The following is a 26795-nucleotide window of genomic DNA, read 5'->3' as shown; positions in this document are numbered from 1 at the left end:
ATTGGACAGCAGTCTTTAGAGACGTGCGCTTATTCGATTAGAGTGACTGTCAGTCATGACTAAAACTGGACGAGAACATTTTGTGACTCTTTGCATCCGGCCCTTTATTGGATATAATTAATAGGTATTTGAATTACGTCTCAGGAACTTTTTTTGGAGTTAGCTTGTAAAATATTTTGCTTACATTCTCTCACTGTTTCAGGTGCCCTTGTATAAAAGTGAACACCACTATTTTACCAGAAATTACGGTAACGTCAGGTAGGTGCGTTGCGTCGGAATGTACCATTTCGCTAACACACCGGGAAGGATTTTGTTGTGACAGCGGAGTCACAACCCGGTGGGGGGAAACGGTAAGGAGACAACCGTAGTCTTTCTTCTGTTTAATTTAAATAAAACCCGCAGTTGTCAGATAAAACTGTAATTCAAATGCATGTATAGGTTTATATGTTATACATGACCGAGTCAGTCAAATGTATATGAAAATGAGAGTTTATCATTCCGGACGTGCAGGTAGTACCACCATCAAAGTATCTTAAGCTAGCGAATGATAGCTATCCCTGTGATTAATCTAGCTAACTTGGCTAGCGATACCAGCTAGCGTTAAATAGATAGCAAGATATTTTCGCTTTATCATTTTACATCATCGCTTTCGTAGTTGGTTTTCCATCACACAAAGCCAAGCGTTAAAACTAGCTGGCGGGTAGACGTTAGCGGTAGCTGCGACTGCTGCAGTTGCATTTTAAAGTCGTGACTGTCCGTGTCAGGATGGATGATATTTCAGTCCCCCGGCCTAACTAACGTTATCGTTCACAGTGCTCCTGCTGCTCAAGATCTCCAACCACCTGCGATATTCGGTTTAAAATAAAATTCGCTTGTCATATGCGTGGGCCTTAAACATGTCCGTAATATAGTAAGTAGTAGTACGTTAGACTGATTTTGCAATCTTAGTTTTCTCGTCAGGCCGGATCACGCATTTGTTGCTGAATAACATGACAGATGTCTTAGTAGAGTAGGAGATTAATTAGAGAATTAAAAATGAAAACCCAAATATTGTATTAACTGCAGTCAGAGTGGTGTACAATTATTCATACATTGTGTTGGTAACGTATTTACATTTGGTTTAGTCACAACGTTACATACAAAATGTAATAACTCTATAAACGCTACAGGCTCAGATCTTGGTAATCTCTCCAACAAATTACAGATGTTGTGTCTGATTGCAATGTCGCTCGTCAGATCTGTTGTCGTTAATTGTCTTTCGTTTTGTTTTTTTGGTTTCCAGGTCATAACATAGGTTTTTTCATCTTGGATCAACAATGGCCTTCAGCAAAGGATATCGCATTTACCACAAGCTGGACCCACCCCCCTACAGTGTCATAGTGGAAACTAGGACCAGGGAAGAATGCCTCATGTTTGAATCGGGGGCTGTTGCTGTTCTGTGTAAGACATCTTGTTTGATTACTCTGTAATAAGATATGACTTAAATACTCTGTAAACACTTGCCCCAGATAAGGATGCTACAGGGGGACTACAAGACATAATCCTGGCCACAAGTGATGGATGTGATTTTATGCTGTGATTAGGTCACAGGCTACATCTAACTTAAAGTTTTAGGAAAAACACTGCCATTATTTCCCTTACATTGTGTTGCTGTTGTTTGTCTTCTAGCGGCAGCAGAGAAAGAGGCCATAAAAAACACGTACAGCAAGATTGTTGATGCCTATGGAATCCTGGGTGTCCTCCGCCTAAACCTGGGTAAGCTAAAGAAATATCTTCTCTATTCATTGCTCCTTGTTGCAGAAGTGTCCTGGGTCTGACCCTTAGGTTCATGTGTGGCTGTAAAGGCCCTCTCGTTTGTAGCCCTGTCACTTCTTACTTATAAGCTGCTTTCTCCTGTCCTCCATATGACCTTGAAGGCTCTTGTTATCACAACAAGTAAAATGCTGTGTAAAAGATTAAAGCTCAGACTTATAGATGGCTGAGATTTGACTGGCTGGGGACTTTCTGTAAATGAGTGGCATCAAGGTTTAATAAGCCATTTTTCACACAGTCTCTTAATGTTTTATTGTATTTTTTTTTTGTAATGCAGTGCTTTATATCAGTCAGCGTACTGGTTGCTTCCATCATTTTTTAAGGATAATTTTTCATACTAATACTCCACCTTAACTTCTGCAGGTGACTCCATGCTCCACAGTCTGGTGGTTGTGACAGGATGCAGCTCTGTGGGAAAGGTGCAGGATTCTGAGGTTTTCAGGGTCACACAGACAGACTTTATATCACTGAAGAATGATCCAGGAGATGAGGACCGGATCGCTGAGGTGCGAAAGGTCCTAAACTCGGGACACTTTTACTTTGCCTGGTCTGCAACCGGAGTCAGCATGGACTTGAGTCTCAATGCACGTCGCAGGATTCTTGAAGACACTACAGATAACCGCTTCTTTTGGTAAGAGCATGAAATGATGACTTTTCCAGAGTTGTATGAAGATTAATAGGCTAGCATTTGGCTTTTAAAATCTCTGATGTTGTAGATATGAACTAAATACATGATCTGCAATCTTCAGTCTTCCATTTGTGGTGAAGTAGCTTCTTATGAATCTGTGATACTGGGGCCCTGTGATTTGCAACTAAGGTGTGAAAATGAACAGTTCACACTGAATTTGTTTGTGTGTTTGCTGTTGATTCTGTCTTTATGAATAAATAGGAACCAATCTCTGCACCTGCACCTGAAACATTATGGAGTAAACTGTGATGACTGGCTGTTGAGGCTGATGTGTGGTGGCGTGGAGATCAGGACGATCTACGCAGGTCACAAACAGGCCAAGGCCTGCATCTTCTCTCGCCTCAGCTCAGAGCGAGCGGGCACACGATTCAATGTCCGAGGAACGAATGATGATGGACAAGTGGCAAACTTTGTGGAGACTGAGCAGGTGATCAGATCTTTTCCAGTGTTACGCTGTCTCTCTTTTTGTTCGTGATGTGTCATGATAAAAAGCTGGTGATTAAAAGATCAGTTTGATGCAATAGTTTTTTCAGTTTTAGTAAATTAGATTCAGTGTGTTTGGTGCATGGCAATTCTCTGGCAGTGACAAACATATTCTACCACCACTCAGTTTAATATTTATTTATGCATTTGTTCGTGGAGTCACATGACCTTGGTTAATACACTCTATTTAAATACTGGTTATCTGTTGACTGGTGAAACACTATTGATCCAACAGTTAGTATCACAGTAAAATGATTCATGCTTGCTTCATGTTCAGCAATAATAATTATAGATATACAGTTAATATTAAAATATAAAGGAAAACCAGCAGGATGATGGTGATAATAATATCTCAACACACTGATTCATTGGTGAAGGGCCCTTCATTTAGTAAACTTCAGTTGAGTCAGTATTTTTATTGCTGAGTCAGCATATTGTCTGAAGACACATATTGGAATGTGCAAGCTTAAGTTTCTGCTCTTCTTTGTGGAGAATGACTCAGTTGGCATTTTCCCTTTTTAAAGTTCCTGCTTGAGGAAACAAACAGAAAGCTACAGGTTGGAAACAGTAACTGGAACTACTACAATTGCAATCCAGTGTAATGCAGTACAGCTACACATATATTGGCCGCCTAAAAGTCTGAACAGAAAGTGGTCATTAGTGTTGTGGTAATTGTAGGGTTTTTGTGTTGGATTATATTGGATTGTCAGCTGTTCTGGTTATTTTTGCTAGCCTTTGTGGTGTTGTATTTACTTGTCATGGAGGAGTTAGCATGATGTCTCTTCCCTATGTCCTTTGTTTACAAAGGCTATGTTACTTTCTATGTTTTTCTTCTTTTTTGATTAGGTGCTCAGTTGTGTTTAGATTCATATGCTTTTATAGGCAGCTTTTTGTTTGCTTTTTTGTATATCAACTGCAAATTAGTCATTTCTTTATTTTAAATTGTGATTTTTAAGACTACATCTATGTTTTGTCATATTGCAAATAAACTTGATCATCAGATTTTCTTTTCGTTTTATACAGGTTATTTTCCTGGATGACAGAGTCTCATCCTTCATACAGATCCGTGGGTCCATTCCTCTTTTCTGGGAACAGCCAGGAATCCAGGTAATGGAAACAAAATTTATCTCATTTAACCAGGCTTGAATATTGAATATGAGGTTTTCATATATCAAGCCACATTAAGTAAAAAACACAGTCTTTGTCCCTACCATTTTGTAAATGCTACAGTTATAGATGAGGCTCACCCAGTCTGCACTCTTAAGTGTAATCACTGAACTTTAATGAAGCCTATGTGTGTGGAGTTCTTCAAGATAAGAAAAAAAACTTTCATTAAAATATATTGTACTTGTCATTTGTATCTGTTAAGGCAGTGTAAGGGGAATGAAAAGTCTCCTTGCAATTAAACTGGACATCTTTATCCCATTTGTAACACTTTTTGTCCATGCTGTGTTCAGAAAAAGTCCATTAAGGGTGTTTGGTTGTACCTGAATGAGAATCGGCACCTTAATGGACTGGATGAGAACCCCCACCTGGTACAACCCATTTTCTGTTGGTTTTTTTGGCTCTTTGTGGTGCTGGCGCTTTAATACTGCGGATGGGAGTTTCTCTGTGCAATGCCAAAGGCCAGGAGTGAAAACCGAGGCAATCCTAATATGGATTTTCATCCAGATCCCATACACAGGACCTGCCCAGAAAATGTCATTTTGGAGGTTTAAAGCCGGAGCTAGGATCACCCATTTAATGCACACTTTAAACAACATCACAGGGATTCTCCTGCCCTTGTCCTGACATTGCACAGACTGGTGGATTAGATCAGACGTGGGGGAGGTTAACGATAGATATAGCGGTTGGTAAAGGGCATTTTTCTGTTTTCCTCAGCTCCCAGACTTCTTTGGTCAGGTGAGAGCCTGGTCTGAAAACATCCCCCAACCACTTCCCTCCACTTGGAGCTGCGAGTGTTCCCCAGGCAGCTGGATAGGTGTTGGCTGATAATATGGAAGACTGAGCTGTTCAATATTTTAGAGGGCTAAGGCAAGCCAAGACCATATTAGTCACCTATTCAGTCCACTAGGTCCTTGGTTTGGTCAAAACACAGGGTAGTTGGCTCGGGGTTGTTTTCAGACAGAACTGTAGCCCTCCTGCTTTTAAGGCACTCTTTTAGCTCTAAGACCCCTCCACCAACTGTGGCTTGTAGGCTTACTTTCTCCTCCCCATACTCTTGAATTCATTCCCTGAGCAGGACAGATAGCTTCGATTTTATCAAGAAGAGTTATTGATATTTATACAGTTAGTCTGCATTACAAATAGTTGTGAATTAGTCTCTGAACCGTAACTGTAGAACAGTATCATGAATCCCTGCAAGGTAAGATGTAAGTCAAAAAGGTGGTAGGATTGCCCCCTCTTAGTCGGGTAGTTGCTAAATATTGTTTAATCATCTTATATGGTTGTTTTCGAGAGAGTCATTTGTGGAATTAATTATTAGAGGAGAATGATAACTTGTGGTCACCTTTTTAATAAGTGCTAGATTTTTAAAAAATCCTTCTGAACAACTGCAAGTTTCATGAAACATGCAACCTTGAAATATATTGTGGACATTTAGGCTAGTAGTATAGAAAACTCAAAGTAAGTTAGAAGGATGGTTTGACCAGTTACACCGGTTGTTATCTGTTGAGCTGGAAGAGGTTTTTGGAAGTACAGCTGTAACCCGAGTCCTTTCAGATGCCATCTCAGGAAGTTATTAAATATGCATAGAATAGACCTTCACAACAGTAGAGAAAGGAAAGAGTGACAAAATGGCAGCAGCATGGAGCAAAATGTCTAGTCCTGCCAAAGTCAGGCCCAGCCACAGTAGGCACACACAAACATTTTAAGCAGATGAATACGAAGCAGAGGAAAAGATTAGCAGACGGTTCAAAAGAAAGGCAAAGACAGGAATGGGAGTTGTAAGGAAGGAAAAACCCTGTAAGGACACAATGAGCCAAAGTCACTCATGAGATCTCACTAATGTTCATAGAAAATGTAATGGTAATAATGAATGACTGAATGGGTGCATGTTGCTTGTTACCTGAACAGAGTGACCAGTAGGACAAAGAGGAGGCAGAAACAGTATGGGGTGGTATTTGGTTTAAATCTTTTTCAGTTAATAACTCAGTTAATATAATAGGCTTTTAGAGACATGAAGAGAAAAGGTTTAAAAGGCAGGTTGAAAAGGGGAAACTAAATGAAAGCAGGGAGTGTTTGTCCACAGGCGGAGACAGGTAGGGAGCAAGTAAGGACCTGCAGTGCAGAATGAGTAGGTTTCCATGTAACAGGGGCCTGTGTCCTGCTAAGCCTGTCAAGGCTCAGTCATATGTGGTCATGCTCTTTGGTGTTTGTCATGATTCAGCCAGCACCCTTTATTAGGAGAATTATTTATTACAAAGAGTTACCATTAAAGGTGTTGGAGAGATGACAGGCAACAAGATTTCTCTTCTGCGCAGTGTCTTTGTCTCTGTATAAACAAATCTCCCCATGTTGCCCCTGTGTTGCTGTTGTCCTAACCCAAATCTTTTTTTCTGTCTTTTTTTTTTTTTGGACATTATTAAGGTCTCATTTCCGCTGTTGAAACATTATGTAAAACTTTTATCACAAATCCATTCTTCATCACCAGGTTTTCTGGCCATCTGCAACATGTGTGTGTTTGCACAACTTTCCATTTTTGATCTTTACCAAAGAAGGACACCGTGACTTGTCTCTTTTTTGTCTTTTCTGGCTGTCTCTACCCTGTAGGTTGGCTCTCATCGTGTCAAACTCTCAAGGGGATTTGAGGCAAACGCGCCAGCATTCGAAAGGTAATTAAAATGTTCTGTGTAGTGTGTATGTGTGCGTGGCAGTCTCCAGCTGCTTTATCTGGCCTCCACCAGATTACCACTCCTCAGACGAGAATAGGAGACACCATAATATTATGTCTCCTGCAGTTACTGCCCGAGCTACAATAGAGAGAAGCTTTCCAGAGTCTAGAAGGAGAAGATGTTAACTGAAGTCTGTCCTCAGAGGCAGGTTTATTGCAGGGAACAGAAAAGGCACATAATTTGCACTTGATTATCTGTCGACCTTTGTAACCTGTATTTTATATTTATTGTAGACAGTATCTTTGCAAGTCCTTCCTTGACTTTTTGAACATCTCTTTTGGAGGTCAAATTATTTTATTAGTGTGTTTAATGTGCATGCGTATTAAAGTAAATGGAATGGTAAATGGATTGTACTTATATAGTGCTTTTCTAGTCTTACAGACTTCATAAAGCACTTCACACTATAAGCCACATTCACCTACACATTCATACAGTGCTTTTCTAACATACTTACACATTCATACACAATTTGGGGTTCAGTATCTTACCCATGGACCCTTCGAAACGGAGACCGGAAGAGTCGGGAATTGAACCAATTAAAGCTTTTTCTACAATGAACAAACAATGAAAAACTATTGAAATTCTTCAGTGACAAATAGGTGCTTCTTAAAGTGAAGTCATCCACATTTTTATCTACAACTGATCAAAACATAGAAACGTGTAGTTTCTTTACAGAAAGTATTCCAATGTTTGCAAGTCCTTCAACATAATTTTAATCATAAACGCAGACAGATATCAGTCTAATATAAAAAAAAATGATTTATGTAACATCATAAACATAAAGTCTGTGAAAAAGCCTCAAAATCAGTGTAACTTTACCTTAAACATTGAATATGAGGATTAATTCATTTGAATGAGATTTTTTTTTTTTAAAGACAGAGACACATTACAGATGCTAGGTCAGCAGCAGAGCAGCATCCTTTAGAACAGCTAGTTTACTTTAGGACACTTAAGCCAGATGCTCTGTCACTGTTACTAAACGCAGACAAGGAAAGATGATCACCCTAATCACTGTGCCACACCTTAAGGACCGTGCCTGGTTCCATCCTTATCACCTCTCTGTAGCCACCCTATCAGTGTTGTAGTAGCCGTGCTGTTCACTCACAACATTTTTGCTGGAAAGCTATGAAGACAACCAGTGGTCCTTCGATTTCCAGACATCTTGAACTATAGAGGCTGGACTCAGCAGGGCTGAGCTCAGTATTTATGTCAAGCTTTCTTTTGCTTATTAGTATCTTGAACGTGTCAAGACAAGCATGTCAGTGGGGAAAATGACAATTTTTCTTATACAATACTAATTGTGTACAGTCTAAGTAGTTGGCAGTGCTACTAGTTTTTCTAATATCTTTTCAGAGGAGGAATGATGAGTCAGTCTTTGTAATATCCAGCCAGTTTTCTGCAATAACAGCCAAGTGTGTCTCTGCCGACACTTCAGCAAAATCGAACATCTTTTTATAAACACATAGCAGCCTGTAGCTCATATCTGCTTTTCTCCCTGCTGAATGGTGCTGCCTTTCTATCCATATCTATTATAATATTTAAACCAGCTCTATATAGTGGCTCTAGAATATTTATAAGTATCCTGGCTTTGCACCATCCCTTTATTTTTCCCACCAGACCCCATAGCCTCATAAAAACAAATGTGTTCCTAAGAAATTCTCTTTGTGAACACCTTCTTGCTAACGGCTCTGCCCGTTAGCAGATGTTGATGAAACACAGACATCATGTGTGTATAGTATTTATCAAGCTTAAGAATTGGTACAAAACATGAAAACTCTACTACAGTATACATTTAGGAAAGGCTAGTGTTGGTAACCTACTAGTCTGTGGTGCAATTTTAACCTATGCAGTGCATATTATTTGACTGTTTATGTGTTTTCCAGACACTTCACTGCACTGCGGAGGTTGTATGGTAAACAGGTGATCATCAACCTGCTTGGGAGTAAGGAAGGAGAACACATGCTCAGCAAAGCATTTCAGGTGAGAGGAACCATTCTCTGTCCTTTCACAATAACATGCAAGTTATTATCTGATGCTTCTAAGATGAAAGAAGTAGCTGAGATCCCACTGACAGCAAACGATGTGTGTCAGAACAGATGCTCCCTTTATTCTCTTCGTAAACCCACACTCTAGTGAGGAATTCTTTTGAGTATGTGTCTCAAGACAGAATGCATCACTGTCCTGCTGTTTCTTCCAACTGTCAAAAAGTGATGTTTTTACTCAATCCCTGGTTCTTTATCCCATATAAAACACTTGCTTTAAATTAAAAAAAATGCATTTCCTGGTTTATCATACATTTTGTCTCAATGTAGGATTGAGTGCAGTACCACAAAAAATCCAGGGCAGCTCTTCATTTCACTTGTATGTTATATATTATGCTTTATAAGCTATGGGCTCTTCTAAACATCTAGCATGTGCTCTAGGTGTTATATTAGCAAAGGCAAATGTATTAGCATGTTAGCTAAGTGGTAAATATGTTATCTATTTGGCAAAACTTGAGTTTTAGATCTTTGAGTGTCAATCTTTTGTATTACCAAGTAAACACGGTCAGTGGTTTTACCAGATGTCAACATGTGTCCATGTCCTGAAACATGACCTGCATGTTCTCAGACTACAATCAAAGATTTCCTTAGAATTGAAACCACTTGTTTTGCATTAATGAATGCAAACTATTGTTGCTTGATAGGTACAGGGAACACACCTTGCATACAAAACCCATTTGCATTCAGTATGAATTTCTAGGTTAAAGTATTCTTCCTATCCCTGTCTTTTTCAGAGTCATCTGAAGGCATCAGAGCACGCAACAGCAGTGAAAATGGTGAACTTTGACTACCACCAAAATGTGAAGGGAGGCAAGGCAGACAAACTTAACAGCATCCTCAAACCCCAGCTCAATAAATTCACAGATGAGTGTGGGTTCTTCTACTACTCGGGAGAGACGGGCATCGCAAGGTGAGAATTAATACAAACTTTTATGAAGTAGTAGTAAATCTAATTTTTGTTATTGCTTCTTAACGTCTTAACCTGTTTCAAGGACTCAGGGTGGGACCATCAGGACCAACTGCCTGGACTGTCTGGACAGAACCAACAGTGTACAGGCCTTTTTTGCCCTTGAGGTAGGAGTCTGACAGTGTGCAGTAAGCCGTTGTTTGGTTTAAACATATAGTGTTTGCATTTCTTCAGTCAAAGTCCATTGCCTTTATTGATGATGGGTTTTAGTCTTAACACATTGTTCCTCATCACCCCAGATGCTGCCAAAACAACTAGAGCAAATGAGTCTGACAGAGAAACCCCAGCTGGTAGCAAGGTTCCAAGAGGTTTTTAGGACCATGTGGTCTGCCAACGGAGACTCCGTCAGTAAGATCTACGCAGGCACTGGTGCCCTGGATGGCAAGGCCAAGGTACACACTGTGGAGACACTAAATACACACAAATATACAAGTTCATAGTACAACATTGTAGGCACAGTAGTTTATCAGAGTTGCATGTGAAGTAGGATTTCCATGATGTCGTCAGATTTTATGAATTTCAGCACCTGAATACTGATGAGGTTACGTACAGCTCTATCTGTTCTAACAAAATCCTCCTTATTGTTGCTATTGGCTGAGCACATGAAACAGCGAATGACATAATTGGATTGAAGGAACTTCATCAGACTTCAGAGTTGAATATGTTGTATTTTGTAGTTGCTTGTTTTGCATTTTGTTCTCATGAAGCAAAATGGTTTTGACCTGAATAATTGTTAGATCGTAAAAGATGTAAAGGGTGGACTTTTAATAAGCAGCTCAAGAATAAATGCTCGTAACTGAACTGAAAAACAGAAAAATAAAAAAATAAAATAAAGCTTTTAAGATATCATAATTAAGTTTTGCCACTTTAAACAAAACATTTTTTCAAATGCAGTATTTTCAAATTAACTTCTTATATTTTGGTACACTAAGGCTGAGAGATGTTCATAGTGGCTCTCATTTGGTCCTTTCTACCCACTACCTGTCACTTACCTGTTGACAAGCTCATAAGTCATGAAAGAGGAGACATTGATAGTTATTATTTATAGTAATTATTATTAAAGTGCCAGTTTCATGGCACTTTAAAAATAATCAGAGCTAGTTGTGCGTTGTGCATTGTGACAGAGTTCTGCATGATCAGTCGGTCCCTTGTGAGTAGAGTTGTGTGTTTCTGTTTCTTAACTCTTGTGTGCTATCTCTTTCTGCTGTTCTCTGGACCTCTCTACCTGTGTGGTAAGTTAACAAGTCAGTTGATGTTGTTTTTTGAGCTGTGGGTCTATTTTCTGGTGCATTACTGATTACAGTGTTAATGGGTTAAATGATGATAATATTCACAGAAATCTAGTTCTCATTGCCCCTTGCTTGTTGAGTGATCATCTGCTTACTGTGGTATCAAATCCAAGTGGTACCCAAATTATCTGGCAATATCTGCTGTCTTGTTTATGGAACTTGGAGGAACCAATCAAAATTATTGCCTCGTGGCAAGAACTCAAATCATGTTGCACATCAATCAGTGGAATTTTGAAGTTGCACCTTCTCTGGCAGTTTTGATCCTTCCCGGTCAGTTCAAAAACCTATATTTCTTTTTTATATTTTAAATCTTTATCACTGAAGTGATTCTTCTTTACTTCTCTTCTATGGTTGGAGTGTGAAGTACAGACTTTTCTTTCTAGTGGGGGTGTAGGTGATAATTAATGTTAGTTGATGTAATTGTTTGTAATTTTGTGTGTGTGTGTCTTTTTCGTAGGCGGGGAAGCTAAAAGACGGAGCTCGATCAGTGACGAGGACGATCCAGAACAACTTCTTTGACAGTTCTAAGCAGGAGGCTATCGACATCCTGAGGCTGGGCTCCACACTCAACAGTGATTTGGCGGACAAAGCTCGGGCCTTGCTCACTACTTCAAGTCTTTATGGTAATTCTTTCCAACTTCTGTAAAATTACACATTATTTAAATGAGTCAGCAGATCATATCTTAGGTAAAATTTACTTACTTACTTTACTTAAGAAGAATAACAAATGCTTTTTTTTTCTCCATATTACAGCTTCTGTATTTTGTAATCATTGATCTAATGTCCTTTGTGCGCCATCATGGAATTGTTTGAATATTTTGACAAGTTTTGACCCATATCTGATGTAATCTAGTTAGCCAGAGGCGACACTGCACAATGGAAGGGTTTGTCTGTGCCGCGTCAAGTGGGAAGTGTAATCTCCATGTGTCAGCTCTGTGTCCCTGTTAGATTAATACTGACCGACTGCTCTGCTAGCATTATCTGTTAAAGCGCTGGTTAACCCGCCCTTCTCTCCCTTCTCTCTCCCCCCTGCTCTTGCACACAATCTTAGTCACTGAGCCCGTCTTACAATCAGGTATAGTAACTGATAGACTGCCCCCAGTGGATGGATCCTTCCATCCCCTGTAGTTGTCCTTTCATCTGTGTTTGCTACTCATTATTGTTCATTCATTTATAATCCAATGTTGGTCGTGGTTTCGCACTGTGTCTGTTGCATATTATCAAGCCCCTGCAACAGTGACTAAAAGAAAGAAGATGCTGAATTTTGCAGTGAAATTTAATATTCCTTCAAGTCGAAATTTAGAGGCAGAAATGAACCATTACCAAGGTTGATTATTGGAGTTTTTAATCTGTATTTCAGCAGCAGTGCTGATTTACAACCTTCCTCCCATGACCCATTTTTCTGAACATTGTTGTGAACTTCCTCTGTTGTATTAGGATGGTCTCCCATTGATTAGCCTTTTCCCATTTTTGTGACTTTCGTTGTTTCGTTGTATGCCACCGTTCCCATAGACACACAAATATTCAACCAGGTTACACTCTAATCATAATCTCTTCCCATCTGCAGCCTCCCCAAGAGTATTGCTGGGAATGTGTCAGAACTACCATAAATACACGAGGCCCAAGCAGATCCGGGTGTGTGTTGGCACCTGGAATGTCAACGGGGGTAAACAGTTTCGCAGCATTGCTTTCCGCAACCAGACACTCAACGACTGGCTGTTGGATGCTCCAAAGAAGGCAGGACATCCTGAGTTCCAGGGTATGTTGGTATTTATTTATCTGCATTTACTGCTAGTAGATGTCGTCTTTGGAAATGTTTCATTCATGTATTATGTTTAATGATTTACTAAGTAAAAGATGCAGGGATTTGAAGTTTGAATCATCAGGGAAAAGTTAATACATGCACTTCCATCTCCTTCAGTAACTGCTTTTAAGCTGCTGTCCAGGGAGCTAAATGGTCAAAAACCACTGACACCGTCCATACTGTGCTACCTGAATGAATTTACTAATGTGAACAAGTTAAAGAAACATGTACATTAAAATAGAGTCTGTAAAAGAAAATTTTACTTACCGTCATAATTTTTGCTTTTTTTCCCTATAGGTTAGGAAAAAACTTTACCACTAATAAAAACTTATAATACATCATAATCATTTTTGATCCGGCACTTGTGTTGAACATTGTGTATTTATTTTCTCTTTACAGACACCAAAGCCAACCCTATAGATATCTTTGCCATCGGTTTTGAGGAAATGGTTGAATTGAATGCTGGCAACATCGTCAGTGCCAGGTATGTCTGCAAGATTCTAGCCTGAAATAACTGTCACCCAGAAAAGTCAATGCACAAGCAAAGATACTCTCCTCTGGACTATAGGACATAAGGTGTTCTTCTGTGCTCCACACAACCTGCTCTTTTGCTTATAAAAGATATTATATCTTTATAAAAATATTTTAATCACATGAAAAGGGATACAAAACTTACAGTATGTAAAAGCCTGAGAAAGAAGGTTGATTTCAAAGGTGACCAGTATCTGTTTAGGTCTGATCAGACAAGCCTAATGTGACTTACCCAGAAATGAGTTCTTTTGAAAATATGTTTTGAAAAAGAACAAAAAGGATTTTGTAACATTTTGAAATTTAAAAAGATGAAATGTTTATATTTACTGTGATTTTATTTCTTGTATTGTTCTGTTTCGACTCTAAAACACATCTTTCGGTTCTTACCTCAGCACCACTAACCAGAAACTGTGGGCAGCTGAGCTCCAAAAAAACATCTCCCGGGACCACAAGTATGTACTGCTTGCTTCAGAGCAGCTGGTGGGAGTTTGTCTGTTTGTTTTCATCCGCCCACAGCATGCACCTTTCATCAGGTATGAACAGCACACATTCTCATTAGAAACATATAAAATGATAGTGTAAATCACAGGTGTGGCAACAGATATCATCTCCATCATCATTCGATATGTTTTCCAGGGATGTAGCTGTAGATACTGTAAAAACCGGAATGGGTGGGGCCACAGGCAATAAAGGTGGTGTGGCCATCCGCCTGCTGTTCCACACCACCAGCATCTGCTTCGTCTGCTCCCACTTCGCTGCTGGCCAATCACAAGTCAAGGAGAGGAATGATGACTACAGTGAGATCACACGCAGACTCAGCTTCCCCATGGTAAAAATGATGATGATAATAATAATAAGAATAATAATAATAATGATGATAGAAATAATAGTGCTTTGCAGTAAAAACAAGACATAAAAGTAAGAAATCAAAAACAAGATAAATAATTAAAACAATTACAACAAAGACGGAGGAGAGAAATGGTTTCTGAGTGGGATGACCTCATCACTGCGGACACCGAACGGGCTGTAGAGGGGAAGAGGGAGACTTTTACAATCCTTAACTATAGACACCCAAGGGGAGCAGGTTAAAATCAGGCTAGGGACATCAGTGGGAGTCGCCATAGCTTCAGAAGCCACATTCAGATATAGGATGTGTCGGATTTGATTAGCATTAAAAACCGCTCCTTTGGCTACCATCCAGTGTTCATAAAAGCATAAAGTGCGTTAAAATTAAGTAAACACAGTTGGTAATAACAATGACATTAACAAACCGCATCTGTCTTGTCCCTCAGGGTCGTCTGCTATACTCACACGATTATGTGTTCTGGTGTGGAGACTTTAACTATCGTATCAGCCTGCCCAATGAGGAAGTAAAAGAACTCATCAAGCAGCAGAGCTGGGATGCCTTGACAGCTGGGGACCAACTGTTGGACCAGAAGAATGCTGGTTTGGTAAGGCCTACACAACACGTGCATTAGTAATTGTTAATGAAGTTTCACTTCCTCTCAACAGAAAACTGTTTACTATGATGTGAGATCATATGAAATCACTGGCTTTATAGCCCGTATGTATGCACAAGTAAAGGGTTGATGTTGCACAGCAGAAACACACACACCCAAACCTGGTGACACATTATTTAGGTTTTAGCTGATAATATATTCTCTTTAAATTTCTTCCACAGGTCTTCCGAGGTTTCATTGAGGGAAAGTTAGATTTTGCTCCCACCTACAAGTATGACCTCTTCTCAGAAGATTATGACACCAGTGAGAAATGCCGCACACCAGCCTGGACTGACCGCATACTCTGGAAGAGAAGGAAGTGGAACTTCGACAAAACAGGTGAGATACAGAGACACCGCAGATAACAGGCTTATTTATCCTGCTGTCCTGTCTGCCCTCTTTGGTTCAACACTTGCGTATGATAATAATAAAAACTTTAAAAACTACAGTCCTGAATCATAAGAACACTTTACATCTGTACATATATGCGTGTGTGCATGTTTTGCAGCTGAGGAGATGAATGTAGTAGGTGCAGCTTCTACATCTGTGGAGAGTGAGGATGATCCAGACTACCCTTGGAGCCCCGGCACTTTGAAGTACTATGGCAGGGCTGAGCTTAAGACCTCAGACCACAGGTAACTAAAAAGATATATCTATAAGAGTCAAGGGAATGGATGATATTGAATTGATATTTTACCACAGAGGTATAATTTGCTGCATTTACTTTTTATGGCACATCTGTGCTTTTGATAAATGGACCCAAAACCTCTTTCTGCTTACCTTCTTTCTTGTCTGTCTGTAGGCCTGTGGTGGCAATAATGGATGTGGACATTCTGGAGGTCGACCCAGAAGCTCGGCATCAGGTCTACAAAGACGTCATCGCCCTGCAGGGGCCTCCTGATGGCACCATCTTGGTGTCACTCTGCACCTCTGGCCCTGATGACTACTTTGATGATGCACTCATAGATGAACTGCTGGACAAATTTGCTAATTTTGGAGAGGTCATCCTCATCAGGTGAGTTTGATATCCAAACATAGACAGACATCAGTCACCTTTAGATGATTAGACTTCATTAACAGTGTCCTTGTTTGCTGCAGGTTTGTTGAGGAGAAAATGTGGGTAACCTTCCTAGAAGGTTACTCTGCTCTTGCTGCTCTGTCTCTCAGTGCTTCTACTGTAAGTCATCACTAATTAATCTTAATTACTTCCAAGCTTTAAAAATCCTCCCATGAGTCTTAACATTAAAAACATGAAATGTGCATCCATCTCTATCCTTTAGCCTCAGTCACAATTTGTGTCTCACACAGAAACTGAAACTTTTTTATCAGTTGTATATCATAGTCTCTTCTTCTCTTTTTTCCCCTACATCTCTGTAGGTCCTTGGCAAGGTGATTGATATCCGCCTGAAGAGTCCAGGCTGGATCAAGAGTCTTGAGGAGGAGATGAGTGTGGAGAGGATCTGTGGAAGCATCCCCACCTCAGCCAGCTCCACTCTGCTTGCTGAGGACACAGACATGGGTGACGACGATTATGATATGGAAGGTGAGTAGTTACGGACATGTAATCCCAGTCTTTATCCATAGGAATGTAGATTTTAATGTCAATTCATGTTTATGCTCAAGGAGATTAATTCCTGCCCTCATGTGTCCTGTACCAGGTGATGTGGACGACGAGGTGGAGGAGATCCTTCCCCAGCACCTACAGCCTGGAGCAGGTACTGGCCCTGGATCCTCTCCTCTGCCCTCCCCCCGCAGTAGCCCCTGTCCCTCCCCCACCCACGGAGAACCTTCAGCCCCCAGCAGGCCTAGTCGTGGATCACATCCTTCCCGACCATCACAAGGTAGGCGCATCATGTGAGGCGTCACACACACATGAAATCAGGTTACTTGAAAGTACAGACCAATCCTCTGCTCAGGTTGCAGTTTCTGCCTGCTTGAATATAAACTGTAATTTTGCTCTGTTTGTAATGCATGGAAGCAGATTTAAGTCCATCATCACTGAGGAGAGAATTCCCAGGTAATGTAATGTGTGAGGATTCAGTCTGTGTTTAGTGTTAGAAAGCTTGTGGTGTGTCTTACAGTAAACGACTTGTTTCCTTGAAACTTGTTTTATAGTGCAGTATTAAAATGTGTGCAGTGTTAGTTTCATCTTTCCCTTGGTTGACACTGAATCACAGCTGTGCACAACGACCGAACTGAAGGATGTGGAGAAATATGAGGTTTAAGACATTAAGTCAGGCTCTTTTCCAGAGAAATTTGAATTTAGGGGAAACGGTATGAAAGTACTTTATCTATCTCACATTAGGCAGTTTCATTTTTCATGTGTAAATTTGCTTCTCTTTTATTTTTTTTCATTCCCAGGGCCTCCTGTTGATTTCCAGCCTGGTGCCCCTACATCGCAAAGTGTGGAACCCAAACGCCCGCCTCCCCCTCGTCCCAATGCCCCCCCAGCCAGACCAGCACCCCCTCAACGTCCACCACCACCATCAGGTAAAGTGTCATCCTTTACCGTCTTGCATACAGTTGATTAAAGCCTAATTTGAATCTCAGAATCACATTTGAAGTGTGGATTTTCAGTTGTTCAGAATGGCACAATGTGAGATACTTTAGGCAGGTGTTAACATTTTCACCTTTATCCCACTGCTTCGCCTCATTCCTGAAGGAGGCATGAGCCCTCTGCCTGTTAGAAAGGACTCTGCAGGTACAGTTATTGCTGTGGAACTGTGTATTTATGTGCTCACATCGCTGAAGCATTTAAATTAGTGGCTGCTACTTTCCATCTGACGCTACACACACAGAAGCACATTGCATTAGTGCTGATCCTGTAAGCTAAGTTATGAGTTCTTTGTATTGTATGGAGCTGCAGTACTCATTTCAGTTCAGTCAGTGTGCAATACACCAAGAATACATCCATAACTCCTCATTGATAATCCAGCAAATACATACTGTAGCTCAACTGTCATAGAGGTGTTCCTGAGTTTGTGAAATCTGACTTCATACATGACTACTGATAGTCAATGGGAATAGTTCCGTATTCACTTCGCTATTGAGGTTCATTCAGCCCAATAGGCATTTGCTTCGGAAAATGGCATTGTCACTGGACATTAAACATTAGCTACTTTTACAAACAGGAAGAGAAGTGTATTTATTTATTTACTGAAATATCCACATGATATGAACCCATGAATCTCAGAATATTTGATGTGGAAATAGGACATGCAGTTGCTGATTGATGCTTGATTTTAGGGTACTAGATTAAGTACATGTTAATGAGGTTTGGATTTGATTTTGATTGATGCAAGCTCTTATGGAGAAAATGTGGTTGGCTTTGCAGTAATATTTATAACCATCCCTTGTGGTATACATGTAAACACTGTGTACGTGTCATTATTAACTGTCCTAGACATTGTTACCCTTATGTGAATTTATTTCTTGTGGCAGTAGCTGATAGGTCATGTTTTTTTATTGTACCACCAACACTGCGACTAAAATCTTTTATTGTAATCTACTGTTTTTTATGTTCCCTCCTCTACTTTATTTTGAAAATACTGTTTCCCCTCTTTGACTTCAAGACTGTGGCGAATGTCCCAGCCCACTGCTTGGTAGGAGAGGCAGTGAAGGTAACTGGCCAGGCGGTGTGTCTTTAAATGTCATCCGATCCCTTTAGTCTTACACCCCGTCATCAATGTTACTGATGCTTTTTTGACATTGATGGTTCACTGTTGACCAATTCAGCATCATTGTTGGCCATCTTAGTCGTGTGTGTGAGTGAGAGAGAGAGAGACGTGTTTAGTAGCCTGTTTTAAAAAAACTTATTTAGCTTATTTAAATAAGTTGGGAATGCAAAAACCCATGAGGTTAAAGGGCTAGGGACCAAAATATACACTAACAATTACTGAGGCAATTCAGACTTTTCCATCCAAAAGACCACAGTTCTTCTTCCCCATTTAATATTCAGTGATGGTTATAAGTGTGATACGTCCCTACCAATTAGTGTCAAGTGCATTTTCCCTAATGACATATTTGTAGTGGGGGCAGGATGTTTCAAACCATTTGACTCAAATGGTTGAGGAACAGGATACCCCATACATGTGCACGGAAAAAAATGTTTATTTAGTGATTATAGTCTTTTCATAGGGGGAGATAACGTGAATTAAAGGAAAATCTCTTTGGTAAACCCTTAAAATGGGCATTACGTCAGCTCAGCTGCAGTAATGCACTATGATTAGTGGGGAAAAATCCTCAGGCAGGTAAATAATCAGATTCACAGCATCTCAGACTTCACTGCTCTGCTGCACTATTACCACCATACGCTATTCTTAGTGCTTCTTGTAAAGTGTTGTTATTGGGAACATCTGTTTCCTGTGACTAGTATTCCACTTTGTGTATAACAGTAATGTGGTTTGGTTTCCTTTGTGCTGCAAAGGACCAAAAAGCCCTGCTCTTCCCCGGTCAGATGCTGCCGCAGGTGAGTGCCACAAAGCATGATGCAGCCTCACGTAGCTTTAATGTATCACGGAAGACAAAGGATTGTTAGTTATGTAGGTTTGTATTTGTCTCATGAAAGCTTTGTATGGAGTTTCCCTATACTTACTGGGAGTGATATGGGGATGAGATTATCACTCTCTGTCTGTGATGATCCAGCGTTTTGTGTTTATGCCTTCACACAAAATAAGCCTGCCCCAGGGGGAGGATAGGTTTTGGTTGCGTAGTGACTTGGCATGTCTTCACCTGATCCATTTGCATAGTCTGTGTGTGTGTGGTTAGTTAAATCCCTCTGTCACAGTAAGGGTGTGTGTATGGTTAGCAGGGTTGCCTTAAGTTTGGTGACTGTACAGTGAAGCAGACATCTAAGAGGCGTGGGAACACGTTCGCAGGCTCTGAGAGGAGGTCAGCAAAAGAATAGTGAAAGAAGAGGTGTGTGCCTTACAAGCTGTGTGATGTGCAGCTGGCTCAAAGAACAAAGCCTGCCTCTCTTCCACATCTCCTGCAGCTCAGGAATGACTGAGTCATCATTAATAATGAAGTCAGGAATAGGGAATTTGGATTGTCATAGGTTGGGGCAAGTTTGCAGTGAATGCATGTTTGATTTAGTACAGTACTTGTAAAAGTTATTGCTTTTCATTTCATTGAACTGGTACTGCTCCTGCTATCCTTACATCTCTTCCTAGGGGGCACATGTTTAATACAAAATAGTACAATTTGCTTGCTGTCGTTGTTGCTAATGTAGCGGGTTTGTTTGTTTTTAACTCTTTAAGGTCGAGGCCAGGCAGCAGCGGGAGCTCCTGGACCTGGAGGTGCTCCTAGACCGGTGAGATTACAAATCTAAATATCCTTTTCAAAAGGGTGGTGACTATTTTTTTTTACTTGTTTCTAATCAACTTCTTAATTTCTGTCTATTTTATACTCCCTTCTCATCTTCCAGAATGTCCCTCCTCGAGCCGGGGTGATCAGTATGCCCCCACAGTCTCGCCCACTGCCTCCTTCTCACCCTGGAGCACCCAGACCTATCCCAGAAGTGCATCCCGGGGCCCCGCGTCCCATCCCAGACACCCATCCTGGAGCCCCACGACCCAGTGCCCCGACTAAACCCACTGACCTGCCTCTAGGTATTATACTAGATTATCAGCTCTAGAATCTTATTAGTGTGATACAGCGAATTTAAGCTTTAACTGTTCTGCTTCCTTCCCTCAGGACCACCTCCTATGGGGCCCCCTGCAGTGAGACCCCAGGCTCCATCATCGATGCAGCCGCCCATGCAGCCCCAACATGCTGCTCCCTCAGTTCAGTCCCAACTCCCACCACCAATGCAGCCCACGCTTCCAGCTCCTCTCCTGCCACAGCAAGCCCCTGCTCCTAAAGCAGGGCCTCCTCCTGGTGCTGCTGCTGCAGCTGCCCCCCCTGCTGGGCCTCAACAGGGTTTAGCCTCTCCTAAACCCCCGCCACGTTCCCGCTCCTCTCACGCTCTGCCGCCCGATGCTGCCAAGTCTGAGACAGTTCCAGCTGCACAGGTTAGTGCCAATTTCCTTTTCATTAAATTATTGGAATTTCAGCAGCCGAACAGAGAACACTAACGTCATTTTTTATTCATGTAGTCAAGACGTGTACGACAGATTCTTGCTCGAATTCTGCTCATAAAAAATATATATTTTATGCCTACTTATGACAATTGTAGGAGGTGAAAAGAGCCTCTTTCTGCCTCCTCATCAGATGAGCTTAGTTGTCTGTGTCATTCTTCCTGCTTTTGTCTCTCTGATACATTTGTCTCTCTCTCACAAGCTGGAGAAGCCCTCAGGGTGAAAGGTACTTGATATTAAACCACCTCTTTGTCTCATCCTCCATAGCACAACAGTCCTGCTCTGATGTTATGACCTCTCATGCATTACATCCAGTAACCTCCTCCTCTCATGTTGTAATTGATTTTCCTTCCTTTTTACCTCTCCTCCCCAAGTTACTTTAACCTTGATGTTTTTAGTCAAGGCCATACATTGTTTTGTGTTAGGACCACAAATTGGATCATTATTTGTGTTTGTTGGTCAACATATCAAACAATAGATAACACGAAAAGAAAAAAAAACTGATAAAAATGTGATGTTTGTTGTTGGCCATTTTCCCCTCACTAGTCCTTTCATATCTGCTCACTGGGGTTCGGGTCTTTCAAATGAGCATATATGCAATGACCTCATTTGATTTCACTTTTTGTTTAATTTGTATTATTTCATTCATTTGTCGTAGAGTTAGTGATTGTATGTGGATTGTGATACATGAATCAGTCGTCAGCAGTAGTCAGTGTTGTAAACATAACACAATACATGTTTGGAAGTGTTTTAAATGAGCCACATTAAAGGTACCCTGTGGAGTTTTTGACCACTGTTGGCATTATGGATCAGTGTTCTGATGAGCAGCTCCCCATTGCTTTTATCAAATCAAGGCGGAATACGTATGAGCATGTGGGTGGCTCAATACAAATGTGCTGACTGCAGAGGGCGATAATGCAAATGTGCAGTGCATGTTAGCCCTAAAATGCAAAAAGAGGGAAACATCTAAAGTGGTTTGACCACCAGCTGTACATAATCTAACGAGTTGTTAGCTATGCCTGGTATGTCCAATTGCCCATTGTGATAGAATTTTCCATATGAATGACAGTTAGCCCTTTTATACAGAGATCCCACTATGTTGCAACTAAGAAGACCCCACGTTATGCCGCCTTTGCTTGTTTACATTGAACCAAACAAGCCGTCATAGTGCTGCCTAAGTGTGTGTTTTTTTTAAACAGCATGCCAGGCGCGACATGTAACAACAGCATCTGCGTCCTGACTGCTCACTAATGTAAACACAGATATAAACAAATGCAAATTTCGAAATAGTCAGGAATGAGGAAGGAAATGCATTTACCACATTTGATACACACAGTAGTAATAAACACTGAATTGTAAGTATGTAATATTTGTTTACGAAAAAGCTCCACAGGGTTTCTTTAAATTTTGTTTTGAGCCACAGAACATACATTTTAAAGAGACTTATGCTCTAATAGTTAGTCAGACACTCTAATATTAGCTGATGGTTCTTATTTTCACACTACCTTTGTTGTGACAGCTGAATGGCATTTTCTTTGTTTTGTTCCTCCGTAGACAAATGGACTGAATGGAATCCAAAGAGAAGCACAATGGCAGCCTGACCCCTTCAACACACTTGCACCTGATATCCTCTCCTCTTCCTCCACCTGGCACACCACCCAGTCCCTGACCAGAGGCTCCTCTCTGCGTGCCCCCCCCTCCGTTCCTCCATCTATGTTTTCCTCCAGCACTCTCCCTCCATCCTTCTCCCTCCAGTCCTCCGTTCTGTCAGACCTGCAAGCACTTGGTTCATCCTCCTCTTCCTCACTCTCCACCCCGTCACCGTTCGCCTCCTCCCTGCTCCCGCCTCCTCCAGTCCCGTCTCGTAGTCGCTCGCAGGAGACACTGCGTGCCTCCCCTGGCCTGTTCCCAACCGACCCGCTCCCTGCCCGACCCAGCAGCACCAACCCCTTCACCGGCCCACTCGCGCAGCAGCATCAGCAGCGCCGCTCGCTCACCCCGGACTTGAGCACCCAGCGTCCCGGCCCGACGGCAAACCTTCAGAGGACAATGTCTGCTCTTACTCAGCCACTCATCCCCACCCCTGCTCCAACAGCGGTCCCTGCAGCTGCACCCGCCACCCAGCTCCAAAGGACCACGTCCCTGTTTGGACCATCATCTACTCTCAATCCTACACTTGCTCCTCTGCTCCCCTTCGCCTCTGACCCGTCCCCTGCTCCTGCCTTGCCTTTGGCTCCTCCCTCCTCCATTCCACCTACCCTTGTACCTCGCAGTCAGCCACCTCCCCCAGGAGGGAGACCAACCCAGCAGTGGGTCACTTTTGATGATGATTTGGATTTTCCACCTACGTCCAAAACACCACAGAACCCCAACAGTTCCCTAATGCCCCAAACTCAGACTCAGCCTTCCCGCTCTGTGTTTGACTCAGAGCCCAACTGGTTATCCACAACCCCTTCAGTATTCCCCACCCTCCCTCCTCCCATTCCAACCAGAACTGCAACCGGTAACCCCAAACTACCAGAGGGACCCAGTGACAGCTGCTTCTTCCCCAGGGAGTCAACAGAAAGATAGGACCACCATTAATATGTAAAGGGCATATCCAGATATGTATAGATCTATGACAAATGTGTATATGTGTTTGTGTATGTACAAAAGAGACAGTATTTAAGAAGTATAGACCAATCCCCTTCTGAATCACAGGAAAGGATTTATATCTGGAGCAGTAACATGAGAAGTGTATGAGCCTAAGTGTGTGTTCTAACTTTACCACAGAGATATTTGCTTGTTTCCTGATATTAACATTTATTTTAATATAAATTGTTCTGATGTTTATTTTTATTTATGGCGGCAAACGTGCCTGTGTCTACAGTATATACAGTTATACAAAGTATATCTATACCTACGAATCATGTGTGTGTAAGCACCTGTGCAATTTCAAGACACGTCTGTGTGGCCGTGCAGCACACTGCATGCGCCTGCGAGGTTTCACCTTCATCGGTGTTACCTTTGCATTTGCTAACACACTGTGGTTCATATCCCTCATTTTGACTGATCTGTACATTAGAGCGGGATCCTCTGAGTAGTTGGTAATCTTCTATTTTCTCGGGTTCGTCACGTGGTAGAAGGCTATGCACTGCAGGTTTTACATTTGCCCCCCAAATTTGCTGCTGTAAACAGCAATTAGAGAGTGCTTTGACTTGCAAAGAGTTTATTGTAAGTTTTTTTTTCTTGTTAGTTTTAGTTTGAGGGGTGCAAAGTCAAAAGTCATATTGTGTGCTTGTTTTTACCATGAATGTACTTTATTTTGCACTGGGTTTTGTCATTGCCTCCTTGCTGACAACACAGTGTGAACAACAGCAGCATGAGTCAGTGTCATAGTCAGTCAAACCGTTCACTGCCGCAGGACTGACACTCTGTAATATCATCTCATCCACTGAATAGTAAGACATTTTGTTCTCTATCCACTCTGTCGTCATTCTCTCGTCTATGGGCCGTTAATGCTTAGCTGAATATATTTTGTAGCTCTATATCAAAACCTATACATAGTGATTATGTATAAATGTATGTTTTCAATATTGAAAACTTCTGGCTTTATGTGTGTGTTTGTGATAACCGTAACAGTGGTTTGCACAATGTAACTGATATGCACTGAAAATGCTGTGTGTGCTCTCTTGGTTATATTCTTGTTGATGGCAGAGTGACAAAAACGAGAGCCTGCGGACTGAACAGATGAGAAGGCGTTTTGACCTTTCCACCTCCGTAGTGTTTTGATCCTTCTTGATTTATCCAAAGCTTCAAACCATACTATTGTAAATTCATGAGAATGTGTGTGTGTGTGTATATATGCTTCTGTTACTCTTAAGTACGAAGATGTGGTTTGAGTCTCTTATGCATGGCATCAAACATATGCCATGCATAATAATAAGAGGGCACATTTTTTTTCTTACTTCCACTTTTGTTTATTGCAAAAGTCATGCTTTTAATTCCTAAGAACATTTACTCTAAATAATCTGTTGTCGATACTGTGGTGAGAAGTAATGTGTCGTATTTGAGGTGCGTGTCGCCCGTTGTTGTGTTTGACAGTGTTTGTGTTTGGATGTGAGTGTGTGTGCAGAGTTAACAGTGGGATAGCAGAGCTTTTCCCCTTGGAGTACATACAGTGTGTTTGCTCTCAGGTTCTGAACTAACAGCCACTGTATTCGCTCACTCGTGGCGGTTACTGTATTTCTGCACTTCAACCATGGCCACTGTATGCGAAAATGTAAACTATACAACACAAAGGACCCCCCACACACACACACACACACACACACACACACACACACACACACACACACACACACACACACACACACACACACACACTATAAGCTCGGACCCAAATACATCACCAGATGACATTTCCAGTTGGTGGTTTGTTGTGTCCTTCTCACACATTCCAGACAGTAGTGTGATTTGAGTATTGGGTGTCAAACTCCTCTGTGTTTGCAGATCCTCCAGTCGAGAGTAATTGTTACTGAGCATGGCTGATTTCTGAACCATTCTTAAGGTGTGTGCGTGTGTGTCAGGTCAGGTGATGTGTCAGTATTTCTTTCTTCCTGTACTACCTACTTCACTCTTTCACCGCTGTTGAGTTTCACAGGTCAGCATCAGTGTCGACAGTGATGACGAGCAATAGTCTTGCAAAAGGATCAGTGAGAGTACAATCCTCCCTAACAAGGACACATGCCAGCTGTTGTAGACTAATCAGATGTCGTCCCCCCCAACCTTCACAAGTTATGTAACAGGCTGAAATGTCTTAAAAAGCATCTTTGATGGTTCATGGAGGATAAAACATGTGAACCAAGAAAGTACCAGCTAAATTACGCTTCCGCGCTCTGTTTAAACATATGAATATGAGTAGAAACTGTATCTGCATTAACAGTAGGTGACTAGCCAGCGCTTTGTGTCTTGTCATGTTCAAGATGAGATTTTATAGGAAACAAATTGCTCCTTTTGTGAGGTCGGTGTCCCTTTTTATGGCTATAACCCATAGTAAATAAGAGTCTGTGTTGTTGAACATATTCTGTACGTATTAAAGAGAAAACATGAAGCTGCGATTCATGTTAATATCCAACGTTCCATATTTTAAGTGCACAGCTGATTGTACATTTATGTATGAAGCAGTTTATGTTGTATGTATGCAAAAATAAATGTATGTTGACCTGAGTGTTGATTTTTCTCTTTTTTGATTGCACACGAAAAAACACACACAGACGTTTTATCATCTATTTGTTAATGGAGACATTTATGTTTGTACAACAAAATTAAATATGTAGTCTACCTGCACTTTTAGCTAGATTTAGGCTCTGGATATCATTTCCAAATGGCACCCAGGCACTAATCCAAAACCAGTGAAATCATCTATCATTGTTAAATTTTGAATCTGTATTTTCCTCTTTTAGTCCACATATACAACCTAAATATTCATCAGATATTTGTGTGTGTTTATAAATATGTTTTTGCCTCTTTCTGTCCCATCATCTTTTTGCAAATGTTTCAAACTTCTCTACATTTCTCAAATGTATTATTATATTATGTGACAGGTTGACAACAAATATCACTACACCCCTCGTTAATATATATATTTATGGTTTTCCAACACAAACACAATGATGTGACTAACTAAATTATTGTGTGTACAACTAAGTAATATGTATTAAAGTCTTAT

At 41.1% G+C, this 26795-nt stretch overlaps 1 protein-coding gene across 10 annotated transcripts; it reads left to right on the top strand.

The window, feature by feature from the left end:
• The first annotated feature begins 196 nt into the window (after window positions 1–196).
• Window positions 197–26293, top strand: synj1 (synaptojanin 1). Of its 10 annotated transcripts, XM_056397079.1 has the most exons (33): window positions 197–350; window positions 1283–1440; window positions 1669–1755; window positions 2176–2443; window positions 2702–2927; window positions 4007–4090; window positions 6755–6816; window positions 8760–8856; window positions 9653–9828; window positions 9911–9992; window positions 10125–10277; window positions 11632–11797; window positions 12226–12249; window positions 12742–12933; window positions 13378–13462; window positions 13902–14042; window positions 14146–14338; window positions 14802–14960; window positions 15191–15347; window positions 15517–15643; window positions 15811–16023; window positions 16107–16185; window positions 16386–16551; window positions 16667–16849; window positions 17370–17498; window positions 17671–17709; window positions 18581–18628; window positions 19435–19476; window positions 20267–20319; window positions 20434–20617; window positions 20703–21019; window positions 21288–21311; window positions 22640–22778. In XM_056397079.1, exons 2-32 carry the CDS (start codon window positions 1317–1319, stop codon window positions 21306–21308), a joined length of 4077 nt encoding a protein of 1358 aa, XP_056253054.1. In that variant the 5' UTR covers window positions 197–350; window positions 1283–1316; the 3' UTR covers window positions 21309–21311; window positions 22640–22778. The 10 variants fall into 10 exon arrangements, with proteins under 10 accessions (XP_056253054.1, XP_056253047.1, XP_056253044.1 ...); XM_056397072.1 differs by lacking the exon at window positions 21288–21311 and having other exon boundaries at window positions 198–350; window positions 11641–11797; window positions 22640–26293; XM_056397069.1 differs by lacking the exon at window positions 21288–21311 and having other exon boundaries at window positions 198–350; window positions 22640–26293.
• The last annotated feature ends 502 nt before the right edge of the window (window positions 26294–26795 follow it).

Source organism: Seriola aureovittata, chromosome 15 (genome assembly GCF_021018895.1).
Source record: "Seriola aureovittata isolate HTS-2021-v1 ecotype China chromosome 15, ASM2101889v1, whole genome shotgun sequence".
NCBI lineage: Eukaryota > Metazoa > Chordata > Actinopteri > Carangiformes > Carangidae > Seriola > Seriola aureovittata.
The sequence above is the reverse complement of the archived record's forward strand: the minus strand, read 5'-3'. Positions and strand labels throughout refer to the sequence as shown.

Excerpts from the sequence above, each read along its gene's own strand:
- synj1 (XM_056397069.1), top strand. The coding sequence starts at position 1,317 with ATGGCCTTCAGCAAAGGATATCGCATTTACCACAAGCTGGACCCACCC. Across the intron at positions 1,756-2,175 it reads TGTCCTCCGCCTAAACCTGG|GTGACTCCATGCTCCACAGT; the intron begins GTAAGCTAAAGA and ends TAACTTCTGCAG. Across the intron at positions 20,320-20,433 it reads CTGGAGGTGCTCCTAGACCG|AATGTCCCTCCTCGAGCCGG; the intron begins GTGAGATTACAA and ends CTCATCTTCCAG.